We start from the raw sequence: 17,166 nt of genomic DNA, 5'->3' as shown, positions 1-17,166 counted from the left end.
TTTGGTGTTGATTTACAAGACAGGCCGTCTGGTGAGACACGACTCCCTCACAAACACTTGAACCTGGAGAGAGTCCCTTGTGTGTGCTCCAGACGCTAGCAGACACTCCCTCTGCACGTTCAGGCCTCGTGGCAGCGCCTCCATGCCCTGTCCTCAGGTTTACATGTGCTGATCATGTGCTCTGTTGCTCAGTGGTGTCCAACTCTTTTGTGACCTCATGGACTATATAGCATGCTGCAATCCATGGGGTCGCAAAGAGTTGGACATGGCTGAGCAACTGAACTGAACCGGACTATATAGCAAGGCTCCTCTGTCCGTGGGATTCTCCAGGCAAGAATACTGGAGTGGGTTGCCATGCCCTCCTTCAGAGGATCTTCCCAAACCAGGGATCAATCCCGAGTCTCTGGTATTGATAGGCAGATTCTTAACCTCTGAGCCACGTGGGAAGCCTCAGGTTTAACCCTGGTTTAAGGGCACTCCCAGGGGTGGAAATATTAGAGGGGCAGCCGGGGTTTAAGGAATCACCCCCACCCTAACTCTGTGCTTTCTTTCCCCAAGGCCACTCCATCACCATTACTGCCCTTGTGCACGCAGAGGCCTGTGTTACAGATTCTGACGACTGAGTTACGGGGACCAGCAATCTGCCTGTAATTAATTTCCTACTTATGTCCCTCTTTTTTATTCTGTTTATATTCTATCGGTAGACGCCTCTTCATTGCTCTTCTCTGTTCCTTCTTATGATTTTCATCCTAAAGAACTTGGTCTTGTCCAGACACTTGAGGTCCAGAGATCTTCCATGTCTAGAAAAATTTCTCTCCAGCCCTCCTCCCTCCCTGGCTTTCCCATGGTCATCCTGACGCCTGACACGCAGTCTACACAATTGAGTTGTGCTGAGCAATCCTGAGCGGCCAGCATAGAGGTGGGCTGGGCATCAGAAAAACTGGGTACCCCTCCTATGGGGGTTCTCCTGCACTGGATGGCTCTGGTCATGCACAGCTGTTTTCTGCCTTTCAGCTGTCAAGATTACACAATTTTTTTTTTTAGAAAAAGGTTATTCCATCAGGAATCTAATTCCAGAAATCCTCCTGTCCTGGATTCAAGAGAATGAATCAAGAAAGTAAAAGGAGATGAAAAAGAGCAAGAAGAGGAAATGTGAGTGTTAGAGAGGGTAGGAAGATGTGCAGAAGGCAAATAAGTGCACTTCAGGAAAACCCCCAAACCAGAGGAGCACCCTGGGTTGGCCACCACGGCATGTGACCATGCAGGGGAGATGACTGATGGTTCCCATCAGTGCCAGCAAATGAAGGGTGAACTGACTACATGTCCCAGGGAATGGATACCCAGTCCTTTCCAGGCCCCGAAGAGGGGGCTGTACGTGCCTGCAGGGCCACCATATTCACGACTCTGGGAGGGACAGGTCCTGTTGCATTCTTTGTGGAAAGCGTCCCTGGCATGGTTAAATATCCTGTCCTCCTGACCTTCTCAAGCTGAACAGGGAGCTCCTCAACTGATCAGTGTGGTGACAGTGTGACAGGCCCTTGATGCCCCACCCCCACCCCATTTCAGGTCTCCTTGGACAAGGCTGAGGCGCACAGAGGCGCCAAGGTTCCTGCTCATACAAGCAGGCAGTTCCCTGCGGGCACACAGTCACCCTGTCATCAAGTAGGGGACCCTGCAGGATTCACACCTGGCTGGGATTTGCCCAACCCCTGGGGAACCCCTCAGCCTCTGTGGAGCCCCGTGGAATGGCCTTGGTCACCTCATGGCACCATTTCTCGGCCTGAGGTTCTGCAAACTTTCTAAATACAAAAAAAAAACTCAAAACATAAGAATGTGAAAGAAATTCAATGCAGTGCTACCTTGGGGGTATGTTAAGGAGTTAGGATTCTAAGTTACTTGCATTTCTTTTTATTTCCCAATTTTGTAAATAAAAAACACAAATGCAATTTGTATGCTATTTTCAAAGCAGTGTGTTCTGTGACCTTTTCTTACTGAAATAGACTGAGGCCATAACATTTATGGTTCTATTATTATTAAAGCATTGTGCTATGTGCTTAGTCACTCAGTCAGGTCCAAGTCTTTGCAACCCCGTGGACTGTAGCCCACCAGGCTCCTCTGTCCATGAAATTCTCCGGGCAAGAGTACTGGAGTGGGTTGCCATGCCCTCCTCCAGCGGATCTTCCCAAGCCAGGAATCAAACACCGGTCTCCCACTTTGCATGTGGATTCTTTACTGTCTGAGCCACCAGAAAAGCCCAAGAACACTGGAGTGGGTAGTCTATCATTTCTCCAGGGGATCGTCCCAACCCAGGAATCAAACTGGGGTCTCCTGTCTTGTGGGTGGATTCTTTACCAGCTGAGCTACCAGGGAAGCCCTTAAAGCATTCTAATTTTCTTTTAATTGAGGGGCAAAGTTTGGCTGGGGAATTAGAAAGAAAAATGACTTTTAGGGGACAAGGTGTATTCCAGGTCTCTGCCCATTTCTACTCTGTGGGTCTTATAATGTTGAGCATGATCTGGGAGGACCAGGGTCACCAGTCCCGCCTGTGTTGTTATAGCCACACGTTCCGGGAAACAAACTCACTCAGAAGGACAATGCAGATAGTGGAGCGCAGTTTATTACACCGGCGGGCCCAGGGCAGAGTCTCCTCTTAACCAAGGACCCCGACCAGCATTTGTGAAAATCTTTTATACCCCATGTGTACGTGTCCTAACCCACCACCACAATTTCCTTGAGACTTACATAAAACAAAGGAAGGGTAAATACAATCACAATAACCCCATCATTCATGTGGTATGTGTTCAAACGGTTAATAATAAGTCTTCCGATAGATATAGAAAGAATTTATGACCTGTCCGGAGGCAGGAGTGATTACAGTATGTTTTTTCTTAGGCAATGAGTAACCTGGATGTGATCTTCAAGATTCCCCTGTCCAGAGAGGGTCTTATCCTTCTATTGTAGTTTCCATAGGCACTAAACACAGAGTTCAGAGTCTGTTGGAGAGGTGGCCGAGCACGATCAGCATGAACTGGCCTAAGGTGGAGTCCAGCTCTGTCTGTTTCCTCCTTCAGTGTCAGCAGACCTCCTGCTCCTCGCAGAGCCCAGGTGGGTGGGACTCAACCCTTTGATCCTGAAGTTACTTACAATATTTTTCCCAATTGGAGATTTGCACAGAGAGGTGATTGCCCACCTTCCCCTGGATCAGTGGTAAAGCCTTTCCTTGCCCACTATCCTTGGCAGTTCTAGACTTTCAAAGTCTCCTATCTTTGGTCTTCCCTGGTAGTCCAGTGGTTAAGACTCCATGCTTCCAATGCAGGGGACATGGGTTCAGTCCCTACTTGGGGAACTACGTGACTTGAGGCACCAAAATCATTTTAAAAATAAGTAAAATAACAATAAAAGCCTATGTTTGATTGGAATCCATGTTTCAAGATCTTACTCAGCAGGAGCTAAAATCCCACCTCTTGTTCATGAACATGTGTCCTGGAACCCAGGACACACAGAGGCATGAAACTGATCTGTTCTGATTCCCAGGCTCTGCTCAGTTCAATTCAGTTGCTCAGTCATGTCTGACTCTAAGACCTCATGGACTGTAGCACGCCAGGCATCCCTTCAGTTCAGTTCAGTCGCCCAGTCATGTCTGACTCTTTGAGACTCCATGGACTGCAGCATGCCAGGCCTCACTGTCCATCACCAACTCCCAGAGTCCACCCAAACCCATGTCCATTGAGTCGGTAATGCCATCCAACCATCTCATCCTCTGTCATCCCCTTCTCCTTCTGCCTTCAATCTTTCCCAGCATCAGGGTCTTTTCCAAGGAGTCAGTTCTTCACATCAGGTGGCCAAAGTATTGGAGTTTCAGCTTCAACATCAGTCCTTCCAATGAACACTCAGGACTGATCTCTTGTAGGATGGACTGGTTGGATCTCCTTGCAGTCCAAAGGACTCTCAAGAGTCTTCTCCAACACCACAGTTCAAAAGCATCAATTCTTTGGCACTCAGCTTTCTTTATAGTCCAACTCTCACATCCCTACATGACTACTGGAAAAACCATAGCCTTGACTAGACGGATGGGGTCACGAAGAGTCGGACACAACTGAGTGACTGAACTGAACTGACTAGATGGACCTTTGTTGGCAAAGTAATGTCTCTGCTTTTTAATATGCTGTCTAGGTTGGTTATAACTTTCCTTCCAAGGAGTAAGCGTCTTTTAATTTCATGGCTGCAATCACCATCTGCAGTGATTTTGGAGCCTCCCCCTCCTGCCCCCGCAAAATGAAGTCTGCTGCTGATTCCACTGTTTTCCCATATATCTGCCATGAAGTGATGGGACCAGATCCCATGATCTTAGTTTTCTGAATGTTGAGCTTTAAGCCAACTTTTTCACTCGCCTCTTTCACTTTCATCAAGAGGCTCTTTGGTTCTTCTTCACTTTCTGCCATAAGGGTGGTGTTATCTGCATATCTGAGGTTACTGATATTTCTCTTGGCAATCTTGATTCCAGCTTGTGCTTCTTCCAGCCCAGCATTTCTCATGATGTACTCTGCATATAAGTTAAATAAGCAGGGTGACAATATACAACCTTGACATACTCCTTTCCTGATTTGAAACCAGTCTGTTGTCCCATGTCCAGTTCTAACTATTGCTTCCTGACCTGCATACAGATCTCTTGCTTTTTCAATGATCCAGCGGATGTTGGCAATTTGATTTCTGGTTCCTCTGCCTTTTCTAAAACCAGCTTGAACATCTGGAAGTTCACAGTTCACGTATTGTTGAAGCCTGGCTTGGAGAATTTTGAGCATTACTTTACTAGCATGTGAGATGAGTGCAGTTGTGCGGTAGTTTGAACAGGCTCTGCTAAATGTCCAGCCAAAAGCACTTGATAACTGAGGCTCTACATTTAACTCTTGCATGTATCTGGGTCCTGGTATCTCCCAGACTTGACCGGAAGTGAATCTTTAAGTACTGTAGCCATGGATCGTGTGTCTCCAGTATTCTTAAGTAACTGGAAAATATGGGCTCTTCAGTGACACTGGAAACCGGAACCTCAAGTTTCTTTTTTAATACTACCCGAGTTTTGCATTTGAAAGTTCTTAGAATTCTGAAACTGTAAAGAATATCTACAGACCTGAAGGAAAACTTTGAGTTCATTTATTGTCAATCAGTGCCTGGAAAGAAGAAATCTCTTATTGCTATCATCATGTTTTATGGCATAGGGAAATATTAAGACGTAGGTGTATCAAAAACATGATGAGGCTTATTTTAAATGTTTTTGAGATTCAAAATATGAGGTCATAATGAAAGTTTATAAATTTTACTTAAAAAAAAAAACCTTTATTACTAAACTCTTGAAGAAATTTGAGTTTGTTGATGTTGAACATGCTCCCACATATTTTGGATTTTTTTCTTCAAATATTTTAAACCCTGGACAGGCTTTAATTCTTGAGTGACAGTTGCAGACATATTTGACATTTGATTAATGTTGTTGCTGTTCATCTGCTAAGTCGTTTCTGACTCTTTGCAACCCCATGGACTGCAGCACACCAGGCTTCCCTGTCCTTCACTGTCTCCCAAAGCTTGCTCAAATTCATGTCCATTGAGCCAGTGATGTCCACTGAGTTCATTCATAGTGACAGACTTTATTTTCTTGGGCTCCAAAATCTCCACAGATGGTGACTGCAGCCATGAAATTAAAAGAGACAATTGGAAGAAAAGCTATGACAAACCTAGACAGCATATTAAAAAGCAGAGACATCACTTTACTGACAAAGATCTGAATAATCAAAGCTATGGTTTTTCCAGTAGTCATGTGCAGATGTGAGAGTTGGACCATAAAGAAGGCTGAGTGCCATAGAATTAAAGCTTGTGAAGTGTGGTGCTGAGAGTCCTTTGCACAGCAAGGAGATCAAACCAGTCAATCCTAAAGGAAATCAACCCTGAATATTCATTGGAAGGACTGATGGTGATGCTGAAGCTCACAACACTTTGGCCACATGATGCAAAGAGCCGACTCACTGGGAAAGACCCTGATGCTGGGAAAGACTGAAGGCGGGAGGAGAAGATGACAGATGATGAGATGGTTGGATGTCATCACCAACTCAAGGGACATGATTTTGAGCAAGCTCTGGGAGATAGCGAACGGCAGGGAAGCCTGGTGTGCTGCAGCCCATGGGGTTGCAAAGAGTCAGAAACGACTGAGGGACTGAATATGTCCATTGAGTCAGTAATCATAAAAGGGTCCAGCCGTCTCACAGCAACCCGCTAGGTGGCACTGTGTCAAAGTCAATGAAAGGACCTTGCTTTTCCCTGTTCCAAGCCAGACCTCATTGAGTCAGACAAGGCTATGGTCCCTGTGATCAAACTGACTAGTTTTCTATGATTATGGTTTCAGTGTGTCTGCCCTCTGATGCCCTCTCGCAACACCTACCGTCTTACTTGGGTTTCTCTTGGACGTGGGGTATCTGTTCACGGCTGCTCCAGCAAAGCGTGCTACAGACAGAGGTTCATGACATTGTACAGGAGACAGGGATCAAGACCATTCCCATGGAAAAGAAATGCAAAAAAGCAAAATGGCTGTCTGAGGAGGCCTTACGAATTGCTGTGAAAAGAAGAGAAGCGAAAAGCAAACGAGAAAAGGAAAGATAAAAGCATCTGAATGCAGAGTTCCAAAGAATAGCAAGGAGAAATAAGAAAGCCTTCCTCAGTAATCAATGCAAAGAAATAGAGGAAAACAACAGAATGGGAAAGACTAGAGATCTCTTCAAGAAAATTAGAGATACCAAGGAAATATTTCATGCAAAGATGGGCTTGATAAAGGACAGAAATGGTATGGACCTAACAGAAGCAGAAGATATTAAGAAGAGGTGGCAAGAATACACAGAAGAACTGTACAAAAAAGATCTTCACGACCCAGATAATCACGATGGTGTGATCACTTACTTAGAGCCAGACACCCTGGAATGTGAAGTCAAGTGGGCCTTAGGAAGCATCACTACGAACAAAGCTAGTGGAGGTGATGGAATTCCAGTTGAGCTATTTCAAGTCCTGAAAGATGATGCTGTGAAAGCATATGATGCTCAATATGCCAGCAAATTTGGAAAACTCAGCAGTGGCCACAGGACTGGAAAAGGTCAGTTTTCATTCCAATCCCAAAGAAAGGTAATGCCAAAGAATTCTCAAACTACCGCACAATTGCACTCATCTCACACGCTAGTCAAGTAATGCTCAAAATTCTCCAAGCCAGGCTTCAGCAATACATGAACCGTGAACTTCCAGATATTCAAGCTGGTTTTAGAAAAGGCAGAGGAAGCAGACATCAAATTGCCAACATCTGCTGGATCATCGAAAAAGCAAGAGAGTTCCAGAAAAACATCTATTTCTGCATTATTGACTATGCCAAAGCCTTTGACTGTGTGGATCACAATAAACTGTGGAAAATTCTGAAAGAGATGGGAATACCAGACCACCTGACCTGCCTCTTGAGAAACCTATATGCAGGTCAGGAAGCAACAGTTAGAACTGGACATGGAACAACAGACTGGTTCCAAATAGGAAAAGGAGTTCGTCAAGGCTGTATATCGTCACCCTGCTTATTTAACTTATATGCAGAGTACATCATGAGAAATGCTGGGCTGGATGAAACACAAGCTGGAATCAAGATTGCCGGGAGAAATATCAATAACTTCAGATATGTAGATGACACCACCCTTATGGCAGAAAGTGAAGAGGAACTAAAAAGCCTGTTGATGAAAGTGAAAGAGGAGAGAGAAAAGAGTTGGCTTAAAGCTCAACATTCAGAAAACGAAGATCATGGGAGCTGGTCCCATCACTTCATGGCAGATATATGGAGAAACAGTGGAAAAAGTGTCAGACTTTATTTTGGGGGGCTCCAAAATCACTACAGATGGTGACTGCAGCCATGAAATTAAAAGACGCTCACTCCTTGGAAGGAAAGTTATGACCAACCTAGACAGCATATTGAAAAGCACAGACATTACTTTGCCAACAAAGGTCTGTCTAGTCAAGGCTATGGTTTTTCCAGTGGTCATGTATGGATGTGAGAGTTGGACTGTGAAGAAAGCTGAGCGCCGAAGAATTGATGCTTTTGAACTGTGTTGTTGGAGAAGACTCTTGAGAGTCCCTTGGACTGCAAGAAGATCCAACCAGTTCATCCTAAAGGAGATCAGTCCTGGGTGTTCATTGGAAGGACTGATGCTGAAGCTGAAACTCCAATACTTTGGCCACCTCATGCAAAGAGTTGATTCACTGGAAAAGACCCTGATGCTGGGAGGGATTGGGGGCAGGAGGAGAAGGGGACGACAGAGGACGAGATGGCTGGATGGCATCACCGACTCGATAGACATGAGTTTGAGTGAACTCCGGGAGTTGGTGATGGGCAGGGAGGCCTGGCATGCTATGATTCATGGGGTCACAAAGAGTCGGACACGACTGAGCAACTGAACAGAACTGAAGCCAGACCTCTCACCTCCCTTCCAAGTTCTGAAATATCCACCAGAAGGCAAGGACCCATCTGATCTTATGATTGTTTAGTTTTGTAACTGTTTCTGTCTCTTGATAACTACAATATCCTGACTATCTACTCTTCACAAGATTATTAAAAGTTCAGTTCAGTTCAGTCACTCTGCTGCTGCTAAGTCGCTTCAGTCAGGTCCAACTCTGTGCGACCCCATAGATGGCAGCCCACCAGGCTCTCCTGTCCCTGGGATTCTCCAGGCAAGAACACTGGAGTGGTTGCCATTTCCTTCTCCAATGCATGAAAGTGAAAAGTGAAAGTGAAGTCGCTCAGTTGTGTCCAAATCTTATGACCCCATGGACTGCAGCACGCTAGGCTTCCCTGTCCATCACCAACTCCCAGAACCTGCTCAAACTCATGTCCTTCGAGTCAGTGATGCTATCCAATCATCTCATCCTCTGTCGTCCCCTTCTCCTCCCGCATTCAATCTTTCTCAGCATCAGGGGCCTTTCCAATGAGTCAGTTCTTTGCATCAGGTGGCCAAAGTATTGGAATTTCAGCATCAGCATCAGTCCTACCAATGAATATTCAGGACTGCTTTCCTTTAGGATCAACTGGTTGGGTCTTCTTGCAGTCCAAGAAACTCTCAAGAGTCTTTTCCAATACCACAGTTCAAAAGCATCAATTCTTCAGGACTAAGCTCTCTTAATAGTCCAACTCTTACATCCCTACATGACTACTGGAAAAACCATAGCTTTGACTAGACGGACCTTTGTTGGCAAAGTAATGTCTCTGCTTTTTAATATGCTGTCTAGGTTAGTCATAGCTTTTCTTCCAAGGAGCAAGCATCTTTTAATTTCATGGCTGCAGTCACTATCTGCAGTGATTTTGGAGCCCAAGAATATAATAAAGTCTGTCACTGTTTCCATTGTTTCCCCATCTATTTGCCATGAAGTGATGGGACCGGATGCCATGATCTTAGTTTTCTGAATGTTGAATTTTAAGCCAACTTTTTCACTCTCCTCTTTCATTTTCATCAAGAGGCTCTTTAGTTTTTCTTCGATTTCTGCCATAAGGAGGGTGTCATCTGCGTATCTGAAGTTACTGATATTTCTCCCGGCAATCTTGATTCCAGCTTGTGTTTCATCCAGCCTGGCATTTTGCATGATACACTCTTTATACAAGTTAAATAAGCAGGGTGACAATATTAAAAATTACAGCAGTTTAAATTCATAGGTAAATGTTCAGCTTTCCTTCTTTCTCAAGGTATTTAACCCTGAATGACAGCGAAATTCCACTGCACCCAATGCCCATTGATCAGCTGTTCCTTACTCTAGGAACCATTCCTTTTGTCTCCAGGCAAAACATTGGTTTATGTTGCTCTCCCAGGACAATTTATAAACATTTCTAACAGAATCTGTTACCAGTTTTATTTGGATTGTGCGTGCTAAGCTGCTTTAATCGTGCCTGACTCTTTGAGACCCCATGGACTGTAGCCCGCCAGGCTCCTCTGTCCCTGGGATTCTCCAGGCAAGAATATTGGAGTGGGTTACCATTTCCTTCTCCAGGGGATCTTCCTAACCCAGGGATTGAACCCTGGTCTCCTGAATTGCAGGCGGATCGTTTGCCAACTGAACCACCAGGGAAGCCCATTGGTGTGATCTTAAAAATTCTTTAAAGAGATAAACTTAGTAGAAAGCAGAGTCTGTGGCCTTGATTTTGGAAAAATACAAAGATATCCAGAAAAAAGTAGGCCACAAACACTTACTGTGGGATGATAAACAATTGTGTGTAATAATTTGAGGTACTTTCCTGGTGTTCCAGTGGTTATGACTCTGTGCTTCCAATGCAGGGGTTCGATCCCTGGTGGGGGAACTAGGATCCTGCATGCCTCAAGGCATGGACAAAAAATATTTTTTTAAAAAGTAATGATTTGAAATCAGTCTGACTCCCTTTATATTTTCTCCCAATTTTCATCCTCCCTACACTTTTCTGGTCCTCTGGGTGTCATCTAAAGCAATAAAAGGAGTCAGCTGGCCTCACACCTCCAGACCCTGAGAAAGGAATCCAATTTAGCCAGAATGGATTTCTGACTTACAGAACTGTGTGATAATTAATGGCTATTGTTTTAAGGTGGAAACAATTATGAATTAATAGTGTAATTTTATTCATTGACCAAGTGGGCGGTATTTATTCACTCATACTTATTTTATGACCAAGACGGGTGTACGGTATGTCACTTTGTTTGCTGTTTAATTCATTGAAGACACCTAGAGAAGACAAGACTTGTTTTCAACCTCAACCATGATGCTTCTGTAAAAAATTAATAAACAAAAACCACAGTCAAATAGAGTTGGGAGGCAGAGTGGGAGCTCTCATGTCCTTTGACCATAGCAGAGCGCAACAAGAAGAAGGAAGATTCCTTTTCTTTCCTGGCAAGGTTTCAGCCAATGAAAAGCCATGCCCTCTTTTCTAGAGCCTGCCCAACTTCCTTTCCCCCTCTATAAAAACGTTCTCCTTCCCTTACCCACTGGGGACTTAATACCAAGCTGTTAACACTTAACACCGCAGAGTGAGGGGTGGGGGGTTGGTGGGGGTGAGGGTTAGGGTGGGGAGAAGCTCATGACAACTATAACAAAGAGCGAAGGGTAACAAAATCTATATTGCTGTAAAGCCTCTACATTTTACTGTGGTCAAAGCAAAAATGCACCCAAAACAAGTTAAACAGGGGATTTCCATTGAGGTCTGGTGGTTAAGACACCAGCTCCCACTGCAGGGTTCCAACCCCAGTGGGGAACTAAGAACCTTCATGCCTGGTGTGGCTAAAAAAATAGGAAAAAAAAAAAAAAAGTTAACACTGCCAAGGAAGATGATATTGAAGACTACTGCAGTAATGGAGAAAGGCTAAGACTCAGTCTGAGCTCAGCTGAAACAAAAGGCAGGAGAGTTTCTCAGTGCTGTGGTGGGGTTGACCTATGGGGTGTGTCCAGCCCATTGAGTTATTCCTGAGTTCACAATGGATTTTCTTTGTGATTAGGACATCTCTCTGTGTTATTTAGTACCCATGGAACTTAGACTCCTCTCCCACATGGACTGGGAAATACACAGGAAGTATACGTCCCTCCCACTTGCCCTGGCTGCCATTTCAGTTGTCACCCCAACAGATCTGAGTGGCGTGGGTGCTTCTGTTCTTAGCAGCTCTCTCCAATGTAACCAGGTGACAGGGTAGGAGGACCCGCAGTTCAGTTCAGTTCAGTTCAGTTGCTCAGTGCTGTCTGACTCTTTGCGACCCCATGAATCGCAGCACACCAGGCCTCCCTGTCCATCACCAACTCCCAGGGTTCACTCAGACTCACATCCATCGAGTCAGTGATGCCATCCAGCCATCTCATCCTCTCTCGTCCCCTTCTCCTGCCCCCAATCCCTCCCAGCATCAGTCTTTTCCAATGAGTCAACTCTTCGCATGAGGTGGCCAAAGTACTGGAGTTTCAGCTTTGGCATCATTCCCTCCAAAGAAATCCCAGGGCTGATCTCCTTCGGAGTGGACTGGTTGGATCTCCTTGCAGTCCAAGGGACTCGCAAGAGTCTTCTCCAACACCACAGTTCAAAAGCATCAATTCTTCAATGTTCAGCTTTCTTCACAGTCCAACTCTCACATCCATACATGACCACTGGAAAAACCATAGCCTTGACTAGATGGACCTTTGATGGCAAAGTAATGTCTCTGCTTTTGAATATGCTATCTAGGTTGGTCATAACTTTCCTTCCAAGGAGTAAGTGTCTTTTAATTTCATGGCTGCAGTCACCATCTGCAGTGATTTTGGAGCCCCCCAAAATAAAGTCTGATACTGTTTCCCCATCTATTTCCCATGAAGTGATGGGACCAAGGAAAGATATAAGCATCTGAATGCAGAGTTCCAAAGAATAGCAAGAAGAGATAAGAAAGCCTTCCTCAGCGATCAATGCAAAGAAATAGAGGAAAACAACAGAATGGGAAAGACTAGAGATCTCTTCAAGAAAATTAGAGATACCAAGGAAATATTTCATGCAAAGATGGGCTCGATAAAGGACAGAAATGGTTTGGACTTAACAGAAGCAGAAGATATTAAAAAGAGGTAGCAAGAATACACAGAAGAACTGTACAAAAAATATCTTCATGACCAAGATAATCACGATGGTGTGATCACTCACGTAGAGCCAGACATCCTGGAATGTGAAGTCAAGAGGGCCTTAGAAAGCATCACTACGAACAAAGCTAGTGGAGGTGATGGAATTCCAGTTGAGCTATTTCAAGTCCTGAAAGATGATGCTGTGAAAGTGCTGCACTCAATATGCCAGCAAATTTGGAAAACTCAGCAGTGGCCACAGGACTGGAAAAGGTCAGTTTTCATTCCAATCCCAAAGAAAGGTAATGCCAAAGAATGCTCAAACTACCGCACAATTGCACTCATCTCACACGCTAGTCAAGTAATGCTCAAAATTCTCCAAGCCAGGCTTCAGTAATACGTGAACTGTGAACTTCCAGATGTTCAAGCTGGTTTTAGAAAAGGCAGAGGAACCAGACATCAAATTGCCAATATCTGCTGGATCATAGAAAAAGCAAGAGAGTTCCAGAAAAACATCTATTTCTGCATTATTGACTATGCCAAAGCCTTTGACTGTGTGGATCACAATAAACTGTGGAAAATTCTGGAAGAGGTGGGAATACCAGACCACCTGACCTGCCTCCTGAGAAATCTGTATGCAGGTCAGGAAGCAACAGTTAGAACTGGACATGGAACAACAGACTGGTTCCAAATAGGAAAAAGAGTACATCAAGGCTGTATATTGTCACCCTGCTTATTTAACTTATATGCACATCATGAGAAATGCTGGGCTGGAAGAAGCACAAGCTGGAATCAAGATTGCCAGGAGAAATATCAATAACCTCAGATATGCAGATGACACCACCCTTATGGCAGAAAGTGAAGAGGAACTCAAAAACCTCTTGATGAAAGTGAAAGTGGAGAGTGAAAAAGTTGGCTTAAAGCTCAACATTCAGAAGACGAAGATCATGGAGGACCCGCAGTGCTGATGTCAAAGCTGCCATCCCATGCAGTGGCTGCTGAGCCAGGTACCCTGATCCCCAGTGTCCCCACTCTGCTGGGCAGGGACCGATCCTGTACAATTAGATCTCAGCCCCGGAGAAGGGGTGCCTGTCCTGTCAAGAAGCTCGTCACTTTCAAGGCAAACACATTCAACCCACAGCCCCTGGAGATCTGGAAGCGCCCAAGCTCGGCAGCGCATCCCTATGCCACCCCAGGGACACAAACACACATACACACACTCCCCCGCGCATGCGCCATCCCTCTAGAACCTTCGCGCCCCGCACATGCGTGCCCATTCTTTGCTCACAGGCTCTAGAGCTTTGTCCCAGCAACGCCCCAAGCAGTGCTGGATTCGCCTTTGGCTGACTTGGCAGCTGAACCAGAGCTCTCTGAGCTCAGCTCTCTATCCAAGCGCCGAAAACCCACACGTGCCCTATGGGCAGTTACCTGGGCAGGCCCTTCCGCTCATTCCCACCCCAGGCTCTGGGGGGTCAGCACCTGCCAGGAGGGCTCAACCGCTCCCAGCCCGATCCGCGCACCCGCCGGTTTTCCGTGGCCGGCCCAGGTCACCCAGCTGTCGCCCCGCTGTCCACTTGCAGGCCAGCCCACAAATATCCGGTGACTCTGCATCTGCGCTTTGTCACAGCGTCTCTGAGACGGTGTTCTATGATTCCGCAGACCCTGCGCTCCTTCCTGGGGGTCCTCACCTCCCTCTGCAGGCGACGCCATCAGAGGAAGGCAGTGCTGGGTGCTCGCATCTCCACGATGTGCCGCGGCTCAGCGTCCGCAGTGGGCACGGTCACTGTGTGTGGTGGGCACCAGCAGCAGGTCACCCCCGTGCCGCCCACCACACTGAGGTGTGCCCCGGGCTCCTGCACAGAGAAGATGGTGAGGAGGGCCCTGGGAGACAGCGGGAAGGGCATGGCCCAGCAGGAGGAAGACCCCGCATTCACAGGGAAGGATCATCAGGAAAGGGGCCCCGATGGCTCTCGGGGTGCACGATCAACATTTAGGCCCCTGGGGGCCCAGGGAGACCTCTCTGCCTTCGTGCCCAAGCCTGGGCCTCTGCGGAGAAACCTCCACGCCAAGAGCTCAGTAGACAGATCCACCAAGAAACTCCAGACCTCTTGTGTGAGCTCCTGCCCCCAAGGAAACGCCATCACGAGCTCCTACAGCTCCTCCTGGCGAGGTTTCCCGCCAGGGCGGAGGAGGACGGGCCCCGGCATACCGCGAGGGCTGCCCCGGAGGTCCTCGAGGAAAGCGAGCGAGGGGGGCCTGCCGCCGCCCTGTGCCGCCCCGGTGGCTTCCCAGAGCAACAGCCGGTCTGACGAGGACGCGGAGGCAACCAGGGGGCAGAAACGAACCTGGAAGATAGGCGCCCCTACGTCGGACAGTCCCAGGCCCGGAAGACGCAGGTTTCCTCTGCTGCGGCGCAGGCGAGGGGAGCCGCTGAGGCTGCCCCCACCCCCTGAGCTGGGTTTCCGAGTCACCGCGGAAGACCTGGACGCGGAGAAAGCAGCGGCGTTCCGGCGCATCAGCAGCGCGCTGCGGGATGAGACCCCGGCCCCGCAGCCCTGCGGTCCCTTCCCCGCGCCCGCCGACCCTCCGGCCCCCGGCAGGGCTCCTCGGCCCGAGAGAGACCAGAGGGAGTCGGCCTCCCCAGCGCCAGTGGACACCCGGGCGTCTGCTGGAGGGGCCTCCTCTGCGCATCCCTGGTCAGGAGGGCGGCACCGCTCCCCCGGACCCCTCTCCCCCTGGTCCCAGCCCCTCCCGGGCCCTCCTTCCCACTCACGCCCCCCCGCCCCCGCCCCGTTCACCTTGCCCACCCGCGCTTCCTCCCCAGGATCGGGCAGCGCGGGCCTGTCTACTCGGCCCCCAAGCCCCTCTGCCCCTGCTTCAGCCCCCGCGCCAGGCACGGCGGGTGCGACGGAAAGCCTGGCTCCGGCCCCGGCTGCGGCTTGGCTTCCCGGCTTCCAGCAGAAGCCCGTCTGGGGGCCTCTTACGAACGCGGCAGGAGGAGGAGGCCCTTACCAGCCCCCGGCGTGGGGCCCGGCTGCGGAGGACGCCAGACCGGCCTTCACTGCAGCGCCCGGCTCCTCGAGCATGGGGTCCCCCACACCTCTGTGCCTGGACTCTCCTGTCTTCACCCACCAGAGCCGTCCTCCCGTATCTGACCCTCGATCCTTGCCCCCCACCAGCCAGCTCATCCCGTCTGCTCTCCAAATCAGGCCCTCACCCTGCATATCTGGGGACCTGGCTCCCCACCCCGCTTCTGACGCTGAGGTCACCCCCATGGACACCATTCCACCCTCCCAGTCTCCCCTCTTCGGGTCTCCCCCTGGCTCCAGTGGGAGCCTCTTCCCATCTTCCCAGGCCCTGCAGACACCCCCCAGGGACAGCGCGGCCTCTGTCACAGTCAGCACCAGCCTGCCTGGACTCTTCAGCGGCTCCTCTCACACCGGAGCCCCTGCCCAGCCCATCGCTGGGGCCCCTGATGTGCAGCAGCAGGGAGCCCCCGCCTGGGACCACTCTCCACACTATGGAAACCCGGCAGCTCCAGCCCTAACCAGGGACCCAACCTCTGCTCCAGGCCCCCCAGCTCCACCCACCAACTCCCCCATTGTCACCCATGCCAGCACCCAGCCGGCCTTGGCTGCCACCCCAGCTGCATTCCCATCCGGCCCAGCCCCTGCCCCTGGCTCTGCAGCTGACACCTGCGTGCCCCAGGCCATGCCCAGTGCTGGGCCCAACAGCCGGCCTGGCTGCTCCACGGCTGGTGGATCGAGCACAGCCCCCTGCAGGCCGGGAGTCTCTGCAGAACCTCGGGGCATTGGGAGCAGAGCATCTGTCCTGGATCTGAGCTGCCCCTTTGCAGCTCTCAGTATTTCAATGGAAAGAAGGGGAGCCCGGAGAACCACACACAGCAGAGTGGGAAGAGTGGCCCGCCACACTGGGGCCTTCCTGGCCAGAGCCCCCCCATGGTGACCATGGGGCCCAGGGCTAAGAATAAGCCCAGTGCTAAGAATAAGCCCGGCTTTGGAGGTGCTACTGCCCCCATCTTCAATCACATGCCTGGGGGTGCACCCAGGCAGAGCCCCCATACTTCCAGCCCAGAAGACAGCCCACCCCCAGCCAAGGTTACCTTCAGGGGCGTGTCCACCCCACCATCTACCTCCAGCAGCCCCAGTTCCAGGGGGGTCACAGCCAGGAAACGCCGTGCTGTTAGGGACCCATCACCTGCTGAGAACTTGGCTGGACACAAGACCGTTGGGCCATCAACCAAGTCCTCCTCCTCCAGGGCGAGATCCACTCCTTTGGAGTCTAAGAGGCAGATGAAGACCTGAGCCGAGAACTTTGGGGACAGACAGTGTCTACCTTCCTCCCAGGCTGGGCCTCGTGTGGGCCCTGTTTCCATGTGAAACCCAAGTCTAGCCCTAACCCCTCTAACTCCAGAGCAAACCTGGCGCCTTCCGTTCCCCCGCCTTCCATCTTCCCCTCTCAAAGGTGGGTGGTTCGAGGCTGTTGTCCCATCCCAGTGGTCAGTCCTCAGAACAGCAGACAGAGGCCCTAGTCCTGTTCCCTTCGCTGTCCACCCCCTCCCCCGTT

The 17,166-nt window shown here is 49.1% G+C and overlaps 1 protein-coding gene across 1 annotated transcript; it reads left to right on the top strand.

Moving 5' to 3' along the window:
* The first annotated feature begins 13,995 nt into the window (after nt 1-13,995).
* LOC139176664 (nuclear envelope pore membrane protein POM 121-like) lies at nt 13,996-16,545 on the top strand. The gene has a single exon (XM_070768933.1). The coding sequence runs from the start codon at nt 13,996-13,998 to the stop codon at nt 16,543-16,545; it is 2,550 nt and encodes an 849-aa protein (XP_070625034.1).
* The last annotated feature ends 621 nt before the right edge of the window (nt 16,546-17,166 follow it).

Source organism: Bos indicus, chromosome 17, assembly GCF_029378745.1.
Source record: "Bos indicus isolate NIAB-ARS_2022 breed Sahiwal x Tharparkar chromosome 17, NIAB-ARS_B.indTharparkar_mat_pri_1.0, whole genome shotgun sequence".
NCBI lineage: Eukaryota > Metazoa > Chordata > Mammalia > Artiodactyla > Bovidae > Bos > Bos indicus.
This window is presented reverse-complemented; position numbering and strand designations above follow the sequence as displayed.